This window comes from Metschnikowia bicuspidata (genome assembly GCF_001664035.1).
Source record: "Metschnikowia bicuspidata var. bicuspidata NRRL YB-4993 chromosome Unknown METBIscaffold_1, whole genome shotgun sequence".
Lineage (NCBI taxonomy): Eukaryota > Fungi > Ascomycota > Pichiomycetes > Serinales > Metschnikowiaceae > Metschnikowia > Metschnikowia bicuspidata.
In genome coordinates, this window is record NW_017387731.1 from 2,431,384 (window position 1) to 2,448,712 (window position 17,329).

At 45.1% G+C, this 17,329-nt stretch overlaps 8 protein-coding genes across 8 annotated transcripts; 7 read left to right on the plus strand and 1 right to left on the minus strand.

Annotated features, from left to right (window-relative positions):
• Positions 1-1,747: 1,747 nt before the first annotated feature.
• On the plus strand, positions 1,748-3,152 carry METBIDRAFT_85705 (uncharacterized protein; the record flags this gene model as incomplete). The annotated part of the gene is made up of 2 exons (XM_018859252.1): positions 1,748-2,027; positions 2,094-3,152. The coding sequence occupies exons 1-2, from the start codon at positions 1,965-1,967 to the stop codon at positions 3,150-3,152; spliced, it is 1,122 nt and encodes a 373-aa protein (XP_018713966.1). The 5' UTR covers positions 1,748-1,964.
• Positions 3,153-3,911: 759 nt separating this feature from the next.
• On the plus strand, positions 3,912-4,739 carry METBIDRAFT_19412 (uncharacterized protein; the record flags this gene model as incomplete). Its single annotated transcript, XM_018854862.1, has 1 exon — positions 3,912-4,739. A coding segment is annotated over one exon (828 nt), but the record flags the coding sequence as incomplete, so codon positions are not given.
• A 400-nt stretch (positions 4,740-5,139) lies between these two features.
• Positions 5,140-5,667, plus strand: METBIDRAFT_35704 (Mg-dependent acid phosphatase; the record flags this gene model as incomplete). The annotated part of the gene is made up of 1 exon (XM_018856647.1): positions 5,140-5,667. One exon carries the CDS (start codon positions 5,140-5,142, stop codon positions 5,665-5,667), a length of 528 nt encoding a protein of 175 aa, XP_018713968.1.
• Positions 5,668-5,951: 284 nt separating this feature from the next.
• Positions 5,952-6,341, minus strand: METBIDRAFT_9747 (uncharacterized protein; the record flags this gene model as incomplete). The annotated part of the gene is made up of 1 exon (XM_018859453.1): positions 5,952-6,341. The coding sequence occupies one exon, from the start codon at positions 6,339-6,341 to the stop codon at positions 5,952-5,954; it is 390 nt and encodes a 129-aa protein (XP_018713969.1).
• Positions 6,342-7,320: 979 nt separating this feature from the next.
• On the plus strand, positions 7,321-9,132 carry METBIDRAFT_9748 (uncharacterized protein; the record flags this gene model as incomplete). The annotated part of the gene is made up of 1 exon (XM_018859454.1): positions 7,321-9,132. One exon carries the CDS (start codon positions 7,321-7,323, stop codon positions 9,130-9,132), a length of 1,812 nt encoding a protein of 603 aa, XP_018713970.1.
• An 89-nt stretch (positions 9,133-9,221) lies between these two features.
• Positions 9,222-10,664, plus strand: METBIDRAFT_29942 (uncharacterized protein). The gene has a single exon (XM_018855518.1). It carries the CDS (start codon positions 9,603-9,605, stop codon positions 10,416-10,418), a length of 816 nt encoding a protein of 271 aa, XP_018713971.1. The 5' UTR covers positions 9,222-9,602; the 3' UTR covers positions 10,419-10,664.
• Positions 10,665-12,901: 2,237 nt separating this feature from the next.
• Positions 12,902-14,214, plus strand: METBIDRAFT_106429 (uncharacterized protein). Its single transcript, XM_018853816.1, has one exon. It carries the CDS (start codon positions 13,099-13,101, stop codon positions 14,137-14,139), a length of 1,041 nt encoding a protein of 346 aa, XP_018713972.1. The 5' UTR covers positions 12,902-13,098; the 3' UTR covers positions 14,140-14,214.
• A 1,728-nt stretch (positions 14,215-15,942) lies between these two features.
• On the plus strand, positions 15,943-16,605 carry METBIDRAFT_9751 (uncharacterized protein; the record flags this gene model as incomplete). Its single annotated transcript, XM_018859455.1, has 1 exon — positions 15,943-16,605. One exon carries the CDS (start codon positions 15,943-15,945, stop codon positions 16,603-16,605), a length of 663 nt encoding a protein of 220 aa, XP_018713973.1.
• Positions 16,606-17,329: the final 724 nt, after the last annotated feature.

Consider the following 17,329-nt stretch of genomic DNA (forward strand, 5'->3'; position numbering starts at 1 on the left):
GCATTCTCTGCATATCGCATCGAATTCCAGTCACTTCTCTTAATTTTTTGGTTCCTGCAATTTGATCAAATGCATTTCTAAGCAAAGGGTTGACAAGGAGATTGATTCAAAAAATCTTGATTAAATATGTTTTTGGCAGGTATCGATATTTCTGAGATATTTCTGAGATTCTGAGTGAGCACACGGGCGAAATTTCCTTATGCTTATCATTCACCTAAATGTAGTAAATTCAGAAAGTAAATTTTGAGCTTCTGCTTTACAATCAGCTGCGTTCTTATCAATACAGGAAAAAATTGTAATGTAAGAAGTAAGCAGTGAATGAGCTTTGTTTCTTAAGCTCCTGTACTGGTTGAAGTACTCATTGTTGCTGAAACATACAAACCATATCATATTCCAAACAAAATCAAAAATCCATTCAATTCACAAGATATCTCAGCTTTAATTCACAAGATATATCAGCGTTTACAAGCACATGTTACATAAGTATACAGTGATATCTTCCTTCAAGCCTCTCCCATCGAACAGCTAGTCTGATTTGAAGTCTGAGAACTCTTTCTTCAAGTTGGTCAATGAAAAACTCCCAGCTGTTCAAAAAGGCGACTCGAGAGTCAAGGTATTTTACTTTATAAGTGATCAAGCCTAACGACTTTGGATAGAAAGACCCGAAGAGGCAATATATGCCTCCGATTATAAGGGTGAATCAATTGTTGGGGTTAAAAATAGTCACTTGAGCCTAATATGAGGAGCATGTCATGAGGATAATGATCAGTGAACGTTTTAATGGAGAGATTAAGCCATGTGTTTGAATACTAGTATTAGCGCCAAGGATAATAAGCCGCTTCTTTGGTAGTGGTGAATATTTACTGGATTGGCCACATTTGCACAGAGTTTGTGAATTCAGAAAATAACACACGGTATACTCATCTGCCTTTTCTGGCGATGTAGGCCTCTTTGTAGTTTAAGCTGCCGAATGAGAATTTAAGGTTTTAAAGGTGGTAGAAAGGTATCGCCGGGTCTAATGACAAATGGGAGTAGAGCGAGTCTTTGAAGGCCCAAATGGTGAGACGACGGAAACAAGAGCAATATTGATGTGTACACTGATGATTTGAACCGGGAAGTGTTAGACTAAGCCTGGACTCTCACCAAAAGATACGGCCAGATCATTGTCTAACGCAATCTCCGGCTAAAGCGACAAACCAAAGCTGGGGGTGACTACCTGGGGCGAGTATGCTAGCAGAGTTTTTACAGCAAAACAATCTAACTTATTGATCCTACTGACTCGCCGAAAAGTATCTGAAATTTCGTAACCGTTCTCAGAAGCGAAAAGGTTGGAGTGGACAAAGGAATTTTCATCGAAGATGCCTCAATCTTTGGCAAGCCTCTCGAGACCAATTCCGGGTTCTGGTACACAGCAGATATTACAAGAAAATGTCCTTGACTATGTAAGTATAGACTTTCTCGGGTCACACTCACCGCTTCGAACACTTGAATTGTAATTAAGAGAGCACGTAGTGGTTTGAGAGCATGTACTGCGCATTCAACTTGAGATTGAGCATGGGCACGACGAGCTCTGCAGTGTATAGCATATTCTGTAGCTTCAAAAAACTCAATTTCAAATTATAAATTCCACTCATCATTTTTCTCAACGCCCAGAACTCTGAGGAACAGTCAGACACCGCGAGCCCGCAGACGCGTGGCGCAGGCTGCTCGCTAGCCATCTCTTAGGCACAGCGGATATTCCTGCACGCAGCACACGTATATGCACCCCGGGACGCTCCTCTTGCCGGGCAGAATCAGCCCCTCCCCAACCCGCAGTGCGCATCAACGCACCGAATGCGGAGCACCATATCAAAAGAGTATTGGTCACTAGTTCAGTGCATCATTCTTCAGTCCACGCCTCGACAACCCAATTCCATCCGGATACAAAAAAAAAAAAACAAGAGAGTGCACACGACTAAATATAGATGCTGGTGGCAGTGTACGTGTTTGTGGCGGTGGCCTCCGGCCTTCCCTTGGTGGCCCTTCTAGTATGGGTGGCGTTCTGGCTATCTAGATTTTCACACACAGCCGACGAAACCCGCCCGCTCTTGCAGGACACTTTCCGTGCATGTGATGTCGACCATGCGTTTTTGAACGACGAGGAGTCGCTCATGGCCTTGGCCGAGGAGCACGACTTCCCCACTCTTTCGCCCGAGGAACAGCGGGCGTACTTGGAAGGAGAAGAATTTCTGAAGTTGCACCCGCCGGACCCGGCACACGCCAGGGGCAAGGCGTTCACACGTGACGACGAACTCGTGATCAAGGACTGTGGCATCAACGCGTTTGAGTTCGAGCAGGAGCACGACATTCTTGCGCCCCGCTTCGTGGTCGAAGATAGGACGGAAATCAACTTCACCAACAACGCCCGGCTGTACTCCACGGCCACTGCAGTGCTGCGGTTTCCACTTCCAATCAAAAACCGCCTGCCGGATACCGTTTATTTCGAGGTCAAGGTGTTCGAGTATGCCGAGGATGTGCCCAACGCCCACTTTGCCATAGGCCTCGTCACCAAGCCGTACCCCTCGCAGTTCCGGCTCCCGGGCTATAACAACTTCTCGATGGCGTACGAATCCACGGGAAACCTCAAGATCAACAAGCCGTTTCCCACGCCGTTGCAGCAACATCGCGGCACAGAAAGCCAGTATAATGCACTTGTTCTTCCGCCGCTCAAGCAGCTGGACGTGGTGGGATTTGGCTATGTAGTGAGCTCGGGCACGTACTTCATCACCCGCAACGGGAAGAAACTCATGGACGTGATGAAGGGCTGCCACTTGGACCTCTACCCCGCCGTGGGCTGTTTTTCCACCAACGGCAGGTTCCAGGTGAACTTTGGCCAGATGGGCTTTGTGTGGATCGAGGCCAACGTGCGCAAATACGGGTTTTTCTCTGCCAGCGACCGGCGCTTTGCGGGCCAGCGGGGCTTGGCATCCTTGCCCGAATACGGCAATTCCATCTTACTCAACGACAAGCTTTTGGACAAGGGTGACGAGCTCCCGCCAGAATACCCCGAGGAGGAGCTTGATTTCTTTGGCCGTAAAATCCGCGTCGGGACCTCGGCACAATTCCACGGCAAGAAGCTCAACGAGGATTCGGAATTCGAGGTGAAGGATTGATGGCATGCTCTGTGAATGGAGGAAATGGAGTTCTTCTGCATGAGCGCTGGTCTATTGTCACCTTTTCTTTTGGCTGGCCCAGAGAAAGGGGGTGCGTAATTCTGGCTTCATGCTACGGACTGAGTCTTTTGGGTACAGCTGGCACGTGGGCCCGTGAGGCAAGGTGAACACCGGCTGTGTCTTTGTTGGCTTTCGGTACACCATTTCCAGGACCCCAAGAATCATGCAACTAGTGAAAGCGGGCTGTTCCTTGTCTATGGCTTCGGCTAAATTAGACTTCGAGCAATGTTCAGTTTCGTCTACTTCGTTTTTTTCTGGCTGGGAGGCGGGAGTTTTTGATGTTAGACTCCAGCATTGGCAATTTCTCAAATACAGAGGATAAACAGACCATCCTGCCAACCCAGAAATTGAATTCCAATCTGGGCTGGGCTGGCTATATGCACCGGATAAAAATCCCGGATGCCGCTATCAAACCTCGATCGAGTCCAACTCCCTACCCCAGCTGACAACGAAATTCAGAGGGCCCCCTTATAACCACGTGTCTGCATCTCGCGGTTGATTTGCCCATGCGGTCTGCTAGAGTCGGACGCAAAATGCGAACAACATCTGTCTTTTTGTGACCGCTTTGTCCACAGTCTTTGGGTGCCAGAAAACTACACACATTTCAAGCCAATGGATTCCGAAAATAGTCTGCTCCCAATAGCAACATCTCCTGATATACAGGCCATACGGCCTGGCCACACCCCGCCTCCCAGTTACCCCCAGATGGAGTTACAGGAATTCATCGTCACAGGCAGATTGATCAACAGAAGCCTCAAGGTGTTTCCATCGGAAAAGTCCTTGCGAATGTACAAAGAGTACGCTAGACTTGGCCGACGGGACCCCGATTTCATCCGGGCCAAAAACGCCCAGAACTCGTCCGTCGCGTTGCCCCTCTTGATGACCAAGCGCTCTTGGGGTATAGGTGTGGGCGATACCAGCTACTTGCGCATATTCGAGGCCGTGCCTTCGCCGGAAGCCAAGGACAGGCTTTACAGCAAAGTCGACAATCGCCACATTGGCGAGGTGCTCCGGCGGAATTTCTTTGGATACACGCGATACAGGCTCCAGATCAAGGGCGTCGAAACCGTGGTTATTGCCCACCGGCGACTTCCCATTGTGGACTGGCGCATAAATGACGAACGGTTCCGGTTTGTCAAGGCCACCAATCCAGTGTTGAGCCCAGACCTCTTCCTGTACCATCTTTATCTCTTGGCACCAGACCAGGACAGCCTCGTTGATAAGATGGACTCCTCGCTAAAAGTCCACAGGGGCAACGCCTTGCTTGGCGGCCTCCACAACATTTTCCTGCTCAGGTGGTATCTGAGCGACCGGTCCAGATACATGTCTCCATACAAATGCGGGCTGCTCGAGTTCTACAGGTCGTGGAAGATTTTCACCCGTACAAGAAAATGTTCTATTTTCTCCATGTACACGTACGCCATAGGCAACCAGGACGCTAACAATGCAGTTGAGTTCCGCCTGCTCATCTTAGTTGCCGTCAGCCTCATTCTCCAAAGCATCGAAGACGACATGCATTCGAAGAGGTTGACGAGCAAACCGACACGCCCAGCCAGCACAACAATCACGACACGCTAAAAGATAGCACGAGGAAGACTACGTGATTGGTCTTTTTTTTTTGATTATTGTATCGCACGAATCACCCGAGCAGGTCACTGGCGCTTCATGCTTCACTGAGCTCACCCCATGCTTGAAGGACCACATTAAAGAAACCCCTGTGATCAATCGGCAAATCTTTCAAAAACCATCACGGTTGCTAGAAATGATTTACTCATGCTTAACTGAAATTGGCTTAGCAAATTGCCACGAGCCGCACGTGCAGTTTGATTGCGTGCTTTTTGGCGGGCGCACACCTCGGCACTTGCGAAGACCAAGATAACGAAATTTGCCAACTTGGCAGACTTTCCAGATATAGCAGTGAAAAATCATGACTGAGTACTCGTATCCACACGCTGTGGTGTTTGATCTTGACTATACTTTATGGCCATTTTGGTGTGATTATCACGTGGACCCACCGATTTCCCGAGTCACTGATTCCGAGCTCAAGGACTCATCTGGCTACAAACTTGCGCTTTGTCCAGATGTTGAATCCATCATCCGCGAGCTCGTAGAGAATAACGTCACCATTATTAGTGCCAGCAGAACGCCGACACCCCATATCGCCAAAAAAGTCTTGTCGTTGATCAAAATCAACGGTAAGCCCATGATCGAGCATTTCCACTCTTTGCAGTGGGGCGAGGGAACGAAGATCAAGCATATCTCGAGAGCAGTTCAGGATCTCGGGCTCGAGGACCATTTGGAAAACGGCAGTTTCATTTTGTTTGATGACGAGGCCAGAAACAGGGACGTGGAGTCGATCGGATGCCACTTTGCCTTCATCGAGGATTACAGGAGAGGCTTGACAAGACCGATTTTCGAAAACGCATTGAAGACGTGGACTTCGGCGCAAAAATAGCCGCTTCCACTTAAGCGAAGATGATACAACGACTGAGTGGTGTGTGATTATAGTATACAAATCATAAGTTAGCGACGTACTTGACAACAATGAGCAAGCGTAGTAGTAGGTAGCGCATGACAAGCATGACGTTGAGATTGCCATTAAATACCCTGTTGTATTGATTTAACAATGGATACAAGCTCATCACGGCTAGCATGGGAAGGAGGACGGATTTCTTTCTAAGGTGGTTAGTATTCTTTGAAGGACAATGAGCGAATACGCAAGCAGCAGAGTGCTTTAGCCTAAAGCTTTACAAACTCAAATATTTGAGCCGTCACCAAGGCTAAGCGTGTCTGGAGCCTCAAAACGCACGTCGTGTGAGTGAATGGGATACTTACTTCTGTCAAGTAGCTCTTTAAGGTTGCATCGCACCATTTGGAAGCATCCGCGGGAATCTTGTTGGTCTGTATAAGTGACTCAGTGGTCTCGTCTTCAGATGCGGCTTTTTCTTCATTTAACTGAACAACGTCATTTCCATCCTCTTCCTCGGCCGTTTCTTCCGAGAAGCGGGACAAAAGCGACGTCTTCAAATGAGGAAAGGTTTTGAAAAGCAAAACACCCGCTCCTATCACAAGAGCGCCAGTAGTGACTGTAGACAAACGAAACCTGTTTTTTTTGAGTTGAAGCGCCATTTCGTGAATCTCGCTGTGAAAGACAGAAGTACCGAATCCCGCGTTTTAGAAGCCACAAGATGGCCCGACTCCGCAAAACGCCGAGGGGTGTGCAGGTAAGAGGGCTCATAACAAGAGACTCGGATTAGCGGAGCGCTCCATGTCTGACCAAAGCTGTTTTGAGTGTTTTCATATTGATGCTGCATGTCACAAAGAGACGTATACAATGTTCACTTATTGTTTTGAGATGGGAGCTTGATAATGCTAACTGATGAACCTTTTGGGCCCCATGTCTCCTGAGATAAGGCGAGGTGGCACGTGACCCCTGTCGCAATCTCACGCGATACTTCTCACAGCAAAATTTGCAGCATCTGTTTCCCAAACTCATGCGATCAAAGGCTCTCGAAATACTATATGTTCCATGCAATCAAAACAAAACGACACAAAACAGTAAAAGAACCTGACATCTAGAAAGTATCAGAGAATCTTCGAGAACGTCTTCTGGGTATTGTCCTTTTTTCTTATTCCCAAAAGGGTTTCTGCCCCACTCTTGTGTGATCCCCGGTTTACCGCCCGCCTTCATGACAACACGCACAGAATCACATTAATCCTGAAACCAGAATTTTGAAAGGAACACAGGTCACGTGCAAATAGCCGCAGTATTTTAGGGAATTATTTTCTCGGATTTATGGGTCGCTGATGTCTTAAGCCGTTTATTGCGTGAATTAGCCCGTTGCGAACGGCGCCCCGTGTGCCCCACATAATGTTCAGGATAACAGTCGGATGTATATAGTATGTGCAGGACAGATATAAGGCCCCCTAGTTTCTTATTGTCATACCCCACGCATTTATGAGGGACACTCCCTAATTAGATTGCCAGGCACAAGTAAGAGAAGCAGCAACAGCAACCACGCTTACCCCACACAAGACACAACATAACCAAATCTCAGAAAGTTCTTATCAAAAGACCGAAATTCTCGCCGATTCGGAATTAGTTGCCATGAGCACCAATATTGTTTCGATCCTGGTGCTGTATGTTGGCGGCCCAAACGCCACGCAAGAAGAGTTCAACTCCCTGATTTCACGGGAGAAGATATTCACTCTAAAGTCAAAGCAGAAACTTGCTGACTTTGTTTTGAAGGGAACAATCCTCGAGAAAGTTTCCTTAGATACGCTTATCTTCAAACGGAGATCGAAAAAGCACAGGGCATACGTGTCCTTGGAATCTGAGTCAGATTTCAAGGAATTCCTTCGCAGTTCAAAGGTGAAACATCACATCAAACTCACCTTACGGAGAAAAAGCGAGAGCAGCGTAAACTCTGAGCGTGCTGTTTCTGTACATTCGATTGGCACAGAGACGGTGGAGCAGGTCCGTAAATTAGTCAACGACTTCCAAAAGTCTGAGATTTACGATATCTTAAAATCTTTTTCCAAATTGTACACTGAATCAATGAGTTTTGACGGGGTACTCCCAAGTGAAATAAACTGTGCTATGGCCCCTGGGATGAAGGGCGAAGCTACCAGTGAAGAGGCACACAGGGTAGAGATTGATCACAACATTGCTGGCGTCGTGCACCAAGGGGTTATATGTGACAGATGTCATCCCGAAGATAGCAATAAGTACATCAAGGGCTTGCGCTATAAGTGTATGATCTGCGATAATTTTGACCTTTGTTTGAAGTGCTACAAGCTCCACGAACGTCTAGGACTGCATTCTTCGCAACACTCGATGATTGCCATTGAGGACTCTCAGGTTTTTAAACAATACCTCCATTCCCTCGGCCTTTCATTCCAGTGTCGCAACCCTTTCACTGTCAACAAACTTATCAGACCCGCCCGTGTCGCTGATGAAACCCCAGAAGACATCAAGAGGAAGTCAGAATTGCCCACTGTGGTATCTGAACAGGCTGAGAGGTACACAAAGCTTGCCGCATTAGTGGATGGTACTGACGAAACGAAGTTTGAAAAGTTGAAGCTTTATATCGGGAAGGCACAAGAGGCCGAGAAAAAGGCGGAAAACTCTGCTAAACAAGAATTCGATAAGAAAACCAAGGAAATTCATCAGATTGAGGTCGAGACCGAAAGCGAGACTGATGCAACAGAGGAATGCGAGCTAGAGGAGGAATTCAAAAACACCAGTCCCGCTTCGACTGTGCCATTATTGATTGAAGTGGCAGTGGTGCCGAAAGGGAAGTTCTTATGCCAGATTCTTGTTATCAACAAAAGCGGAGAAACGATCAACTGCCACGACATGAATTTGAATGTTGTTAATTGTTTTGACATGGTCGTCGCAACCGTGCCAATTGAAAAGAAGCAGGGAATAGCTCCAAACAGAACTTCCAAATTCAATGTCTCTGTTAGCAACACACACTTCAAGTATCCATTCAAGATTGTGTTCAGCTCAGCTAAGCTCGCGGGCGAGTGTCAGCTCAGCTTGAAAAATATGAGCGGGATGGTTGCGTTGATTCCAACACAAAGAGATGACAGCATCACACAACCAGTAAATGTTGGCGATGTTTCCCTGGAAGACTTGAAAATGGAGGAAGTTGCATGTCATGTGTCGTGCTCTAGTACACCATCCCTTGCAACAGCTTCAGTGCATTCTATTCTTTTGCCCTCGTTGCCCAGAGAAGTACCCCTGGCATCATTTGTCGAGGACGAATCATCCGGGACTAACCAGGATATGTCGGTGTCGGAAGACGGGCTCGATGAAAACGAGGGAAGTGATGACTACGACTTGATAAGCGTTACTGATGCAGAGGATATGGATTCGGATTACGAGATCTTGGCTGGAGGCGACTTGGCCGAATAAGTGAGGTACTGGCGGTGAACAGGACGTTTAGACTGTATGTGTATGCGCACTGTCTCCAGGCTTCCATTTGTTCGAGTTCTAGAGGTGCTTTTTTTTTTTCAACACTCCGTTTTGTGTGACTGGCTTTGGGCTTGGTTACCGATGGAGTCGATAAGGCTGTCGCCGCACGGTCTTGTCCGTTTTTCTATCTAGCTTGATTTCCAAATACTGTCAACTGAATCATCGTCTTGCTCAACAAGCGGTGTGCACACAGACCCATGGCTGCGCTTGTCTCTCCACATCCACGCGGCCAGGACCGTCACTTGACCACGAAGACCCCAGACCAATATGGCCAACAGCAAGGAATCGGCGCCGGAAAGCGAAGGTATGTGTCACAACGCGGCTTGCTTCCCGGCCTCATCATATGTTACTAACATCTAGAACAAAAGTTCAAGATCAAATGCGAGGAGTTGCGCAAGCGTATCTCCGAAATGGAGGAAAGCAACGAGGTGGCCACGGTTGCCTTGCTGCGGACCCGGAACTCGATCCGCAGGCTCAGGCTCGAATATGCCGTGCTTTTGGAACGGCTCGAAACCCAGGTCGTGAGGATCCTGGAGGACGGAAACCCCAAATTGAGCGAGGCCATGGCCCGCCCGTTTTCGCCGGTCTTAACTGACGACAATTTGGAGGCCAAGCTCGCCAAGGTCAAGGTAGCCCGCCCCAAAAAGGCGCCAGGTGTGTCGCGGGCAGCATTGAAAAGAGCGGCACGTGACCCCAACCTCCCGAAACGGCCCACGAATGCATACTTGATGTTTTGTGACCGAGAAAAAGACCGTGTGCGGAGTGAGCTTGAGCGGCAAAACCCGGGCCAGCCGGCCACAGAACTCACGCGTGCGTTGACCGATGCGTGGAAGCTTTTGAGCGACGAGCAAAAGATCCCGTACCTTGAGTTGTACGAAATCGACCGGGAGCGGTATCAACGAGAAATGATGGTGTACAATGAGCAAAAGCACGATGAAACGCTGGTCAAGGGCAAGCTGGTGGCCCAAGCCTCGCCTGGTCTGGGCCCTGTGGAGCCGCAGGGATCGACCGAGCCAGGCACGCCGACGCAAAACGCCGAGGAAGTCGAGAACAACGACGAAAATGGCGCCGAGGACGAGGGCTTGGAAGATGAGCCAGAGGCGCAGGATGAGCTGGATGACGACGCCACGCTGGGGCTCAAGCGGGAGTTTGGGAGCTCTGTGGAAAGTGGAAGCCTACCGGAACAGGGGGCAGAAGGAGGTGCAGAGAAGAGACAAAAGGTGTGATGAACTTTGATTCAGTTTCTGTGGTGATGGAGCTAGGAATAACATTTCTGGGCATGCCATGGCCATTCTTTAGAAACTCCTAAAACGGAGATCTATGCACGGTCACTGGTTTGTTCTTGACATGTTCTGAGACTGAAGACGATTTCCGGACACATGTTTTATACAGAAGCACGTGTTTCTTAACAAACCAAGAGATCGTTAATATCATTTTCTAGGTCACCTCGTCAACAAAGTCCTAGGTAATTGGGTGAGTACGGCTGTACGAGGGGTACATACAATCATAAGGTATATGCTGAAATAAATTGCTGCGATAGGGACATGGCCAGTGTTATTTAGCTAAGGGCAGAGGGTTTGCACTTTCCGTGCCTGGCCTGACAATACTTCCAAAAAGTCAATTCTTATTGAAAATTGCTGGTCTCAAACAACACAAGTATTCCAAAACTTCTGAAACCTAAATCTCTAGAACAAAAAACTAGGCCCCGAGAACAAACCTTCACCAGAAGAATATCTTCTTCCATCATCACCCCAAACAAATCAAAACCATGCCTCACAAAAACCACCATGAAAATTTATGCAGTGATCGTCTAACACAATTCCAATGAGTCCTTCTTGTATTTCGGCATCTGCTCTACTTTTCCTTTTTTTGAGAAGCGAAGCAGCTGAAAAGAAGTAGGTACTTCCACAGTTCACATCGACTTTAAAAGTATCAAATTTGGTTGAACGCCCCTCATTTGTGAAATGTATACGATGACCATGAGATGTAAAAGATTCTTAGTGGGTAGATCAACTTCTAGAAGGTCATGAATTAGTTTAGACACATTCAGTTTGTCAAAAATGAAAAAAGTTTTGAGTCAAAACAAAGAAATAGACCACAGGAAAAAAAATCAACTATATTTGAAGAAGATGTCTACCAAAATATAGTACAACTGCAATGTCGAAGGAGTGTCGCAACAAAGCGATGGAGCACATGTGCTGTCTATCCTAAGAATCATTTTTAAAGTGTTCCTATGAAAAAAGCAGTGGTTATAGAGAAAGCCAATTGAGACAGGAGCTATACAGAGCTTTACCAGAAAAATGAAAAACATGAAGTTTTTACGTTTTTGCAAAACATTAGTCAATCTTTACGCTCGAAGATGCCAAAGGCTAGGAAAATAACTGACATGTGTCCTTCAGATTATTGGAGAATGAAGGCTTGGTGTTCCACTCCGAAATTGAAACAATCACATGAGCTCAATTATGACAAGACTCTGTCCAGTATGAATGAGATTAATAGGTAGTGTGGCACCATTCAATGTCAAATTATTACATTTCCTTCGTGAACACGTCCCTCAATGAGCTAAGATAGTTTGACACTACTCTGCATATGCTCATCACTGACAAGTGCCTAGAGAGGGCATCCAGAATCGTCAAGACATGCTATATTGCGTTGCGATGCTTTCTTTTAAAAAAAACCGACTAACCTCCTAAGGCCACCTCAAAATTCAACTACGAGAATATTAACTGAGACAATTTTATTACACCCTCTTAGAATTGGTATTACCGTGCCTGCTGGGACCAAGCTTGCCCTCCAAATGTTTTTCTCTAAGTCATTTGCATTACACTCATTCCAATTGCATTCTGAATGCACTATGCTCTATAACCCTGTAGTCGACATGGCTTGCAAGGGCAATCCGAGAATGCTGCACTGTCATACCATGACTTCCTGTACCTAATTGTGGAACCAAGATATTTCCTTCTCAGGGCATCAGTCCTAACAATTGAATACTGGGCAGGATAAGGAACCCCCAGTAATGAGGCTGTGATTCGAGCCTGTTATTATTTCTGGCTCACCCCACGTGAGATTCCAAGGGACCTCCATCGTCCCTTTTGATTGCAAATTGACGTTTCCCCAAACATCCAAGATACCCAGATAAGGAGATCAGGCCTCAAAATTAAATGTTCACCGCCCGAATTCAATCCAAAGATCATATGGAAAAATGACGATATTCTGTTTTTCTGAGGAACTTATTTTCTCTTCGCTTATAATCAGCTCGGAAGAATACACAGTGATGATACGTATTACCGAGGGAAAAATGACGCAGGACTGTACGTAGAGTATTATATTTTGACATATATTCCGCGACGTTATCGGGGAAAATCGGCCCACGCGTTATGAATTCTACTTGGCGAATTATTCCTAGGAAACAATAGAAGACGCAGTATCTGACTTTTGGGTTAAGGGTATCGCACCCTCGAATCTGATCAGACACAAGATTGAAGAGCGTTTCGTGAGGAATATCGAACATTGCTGAAAAGAGTCGTTTGTGCTTTAGAAATGATGAATTGATGACCTAACACTTTAATAAATTCGTCTACATTTCTCGCCAAGCAATCGTGCGGCTGTGCCATACTAACAGAACCATTTTGGGCATACAGTACATGTACTAACAATGCGCGGCTCAACCCTTTTAGTTGTTCTTGCCGAAAAACAGAGCTCAGTACCAAATAGTCTTGGCCATGCGTTAAATGTTGCGGACATCTTTGAAGGTTCCTGGGGATACAAAATGGAACGGAGCAGCTCTATGGCGTGATACATTGAGAGGAACAAGATTTTTCAATCCCTAACATCAATAGTGAAACACATATTTCTGTCTTTTGCAATCATTAAGTGCCGCGAACCCCCACCACCAGAACTTGCACTATGAAATTGGCTGTATTTGTGACATCTTTGTCAGCATTAATCAGACTGGCGCATGCTGTGGCTGTCCAGAACTATGCAGTATCTATCAACCACGAGATAGTGACGATCTCCAAACTTTTGCGATTTGGCGATTTCACCATCGCTAAAGACAAGCATCTTGCAGCTTGGAACAGTAATAAGGTTCAAATTAGTGGGAGCTTTCACAATGAGGGGGGATTCTACGTTACAAACACTGATAACTCAAATGTCTGGATGAGCATAGTCGGCGGTACTGTTGAAAATAGTGGAGAATTTGCCATTAACTCCTTATCTGCTACGACCAACCCTGGATTCTTAATCCAGACAAGTGAGGGATTTCAAAACACGGGTAAAATGTATTTTGGTGTTTCTGGTCTAACATCCGGATCGCGCCCTATCAATATTACTTCTAAGAGTGCTTGGTTTAACTTGGGTTCGATAATTTTTCGGAGTGAATCTGCATCTAAAGTTCCATTCCATATAGAGGGGAAGCTTTTTGATTCTCATGCAATTAAGAATCTAGGATCAATTTGTATGCGAAACGCTATATGGGAGACGAAAACATCTATTTTGGGAGGCGGCTGTATTAGTGTGGGCTCTGGCTCGTTTTTGGACTTGGCGCTCGGAAAAGATGAAATGCACCAAACAATTGAACAAACCATCATAATGGAGTCTGCTAGCTCGGAGTTGAAGATATCGAAACTTGACATGTATCAAATTGCTCCAGTTATTAGAGTTGTCGGGTTCGGAGGCAAGAATAGAATATATGTTGATGTCCGTATTGAGGGTACCGACAATCTCAAGTATTCTGAGAATAGATTAAGGTTGACAATCACCAACTCCACAATTTCTCTCCTTGACTTGGATATAGGCAGAGGGTATGATTCAATTCTGTTCAAGCTAACCCTGAGTGAAGGTGGTACTACGTTGTGGTACGAAAAGGCAGTCCCAGCAGATAGTCGTCAATACGACTGCGAGTGTGGGTCAGAGTTTCCTGTTCCACCACCAGTGCCTCAGTTCTAGTTTCTTTTAAGAAGCTGGAACTTTTTAAGTTGCTGTAATATTTTTTAAATAAATAATTTTGACATACCATCAGCTTTATTGTTGAGTGGGCGCTGTCCATTCTGGCATTTCCTGATTGGCCGAATCCTACTCAGTTGAGGAATGGTCTGCGACTGTTTGCTTTTAGTGTCTTTCTTTTGTGGCGCATTTGGAAGTACTTCACCTACTTAGCTTCTCGGAGTAAAAGTCATATTAAAGGACACCGTCAATTATCTCAAATCATAAACAACTCAAGACACAAATATGTAAGAGCTCCAAGTATCACAGTGTCAGCTAGACGAACGAAAGAAACATGTGCACCCTAGGGATTTTCAAAGTGCCTGGAAATAACAATGCCAAAATCGATTCTGAGCTTTCAAGAACTTGAATATCGCTTTTTTATAAAATAAACAAAGACCATCACTCAGGAGCTGCCTGAAGTAGTATCACTGGTTATCTTTGACCAGACGGAAATGTCTTTGCTATCTGATAAAGTGGCCCAACGAGGAACTCCAATACTTAGTCGCTTCTGACTAGCTAGGAAATTTAAACATCCTGACAAACTTGGCTCTCATACTTTTTCTTTTCATATATCTTAAAGCAGACATTAAATACCTTATTTACTCAGTTCTGCTGGCCCTCGTCGAGAAAGTGCACCACAATATGACCGAGTGTTTTTTCTTACTAATGTGATCTATACTGAGAAAATTTCTTAATATGTTCAGGAAGCTGTTACATCTAGCGAAGGCATGATTCTCGACAAAAATTCGTCCGGACAAAAAGCACAACAAGTCATCTTGAAATGCTTTTCTTATATCCCCAAGTTCTTGAAGCCCATGGAGTCTCACTAATTATTCACAAAACTCATATATAAAGCTGAATATACTAAAATAGAGTATTCAATATACTTCCTGTCTTGAAAGTGCAAGACTTTCCAAAAAGAAGCAATGTACCAGTTTTATAGTGCTCCCCCTGAATTGCAGAATCCCCGCCACAGACAGGGGGAAGATGACTTCTGAGGGGCGAATTTCAGTGTATTAATGACCATCATGATTATTTTTCTAATTGAAACCTTGGCGAAATCAATGCTTCATTTTCTGGGCAATTAAATCCTTTGTTCCGCGAGGCGCAGTAATAAATCTAACAATCTCAAAGTGGATACAATCAGAAGCATCAGTCGTCTAAACATCAATCTAAAGGATCTGTAGAACGTTTAGCAGTGTTTTGGAAGATTTTGTCGGAACGCTGACAATATTTTCTTGTCTGTCTCCTTTCTTGGCGCCTGAACTTTCCCCGCCTCAACTATATCATATGAAGTATAAATAAGAAGGAAAGAGCATAAGAGCATCTTCTTGGATTCGTGATTGAGATCTAGCTAAACAATATCTCTTAAGAAAAAAAATCAATATCATTATGAGATTTGCCATTCTCGCTGCATTAGTCTCAGCTTTCACAAGTCTGACAAATGCCATGACTACTATGGACAATTCAATGTCCATTACACACGATACATTGACAAAGGCCCAGACTGTGCGCTTTGGGGCTTTTAGTATCGCTAAAGACAAATAATTTGCAGCTATTAACAGCACGAACTTTGAATTGAAAGGAAATTCTGATATCAAAGGCAATTTATTTGTTACCAATACAGGTGATTCGGAAGTTCTGGTGCTTATAAGCGGAGGTAGTATTCGCAATTCCGGGGTAATTTCCTTCAATTCCTTATCGTCCTGGACAGTTCCACGTTATGAAATCAAAGCAACAGAACTTTTTGAGAACTCAGGAAATATGTACTTTGGTATTCACGGGTCCGATCTCTTAGTATACAGCTTCAATATTTTCTCTGAACAGCAATGGATAAACTCCGGCACCATGGTATTTCAGGGAGTCTATGGACGAAAAGTACCAGTGAAAATTAAAGGAAACAGTGAAAACAGACCACTGATAACCAATCTGGGCAAAATTTGTTTAAACAATGCTATGTGGCGGACGCATATGGGTATTGAAGGAATCGGTTGTATCAATGTGGGTCCCTATTCCCGCTTGAATTTTGTTTTCGACGAGTCGCAAATTAGAAACAGGCAAACTATTGTTTTAGACTCTTACTCTGAGTTAAGGATCTCAAAACTTGATTTGGCTTCCTCTGTCCCCTACATCAAAGTCGTTGGACTTGGAGAAAGTAATGGTGTTACTGTCGATGTGCGTATTGAAAGTGATAAAATCGATTATTCCAAGGACACTGGATTGCTTACCCTCAAGAAATCTGGTCAGGACATGATACGCCTTCGAATTGGCCGGGGGTATGACGAGAATAGATTCAATGTCACCTACAACTATTTTGGAAGCACCTTGGTTTACAAGCATGCGGCTCCAACATTAAGCTATGAAATTTGTTCATGCGATAGCAAGTTTCCTGATACTCCAAAAGTTCCTGCGTATGAGTCGTGTTAGACTGAATAAGCAATGTGGAGAACAACTTGTGACTGCTGCAGCCAGATTCACAATGCTTCGATATCGCTCTTCGTGTGAGAATTGGGCTCTTCTTATTTTTTCCATCAGTTTGTATGCCTTATGTTTATGTGGACATGTTCATTGCACCACTATCTTCCATTGTTTCGATAAAAAAACATCATTCCAAAATATTTCCTGTAATCTTGAAAAGCCTGTCACCCCATGTTTCTCAGAGAACGTTTTGCTTAGATCAATCGCACTTCTCGCTTCGCCGGATATTATATAAACTGAGCCTGCCTTGTAAGGTCCCTGGTATCAGCTTGACACTGATGGTCCTTGTAAGCGCATATATGGCTATATGCACTTCCATTACTGTTAGTTCCGTCAGATATCATTCTAGACAACTCGCAGAATATTCTTTCGCGCTAAAGGTTCCGTCTACGTGACCTCTGGGTAAAGTATATAAAGGTGGAATAGAACTCCTGTAGAGTTCTAGAGAAACCAGTGATCAAATAGTAATACATAACGCCTATGTCCCGTGAAGTCCCTAACATGCCTCGTCTTTTACCATCTTCGAGATTCCCTTATGTCGACTAGTCCAAACTCCAAGTTTTCGTTTAGCCCCTTCATATTCCATCGATCATATGAAATGCCAGTGTGCTAACATTACCAAACTTGACCAAAGGGCTTCTTCATAAAGTGTTTGAAGCGTCTTAGACGTAAC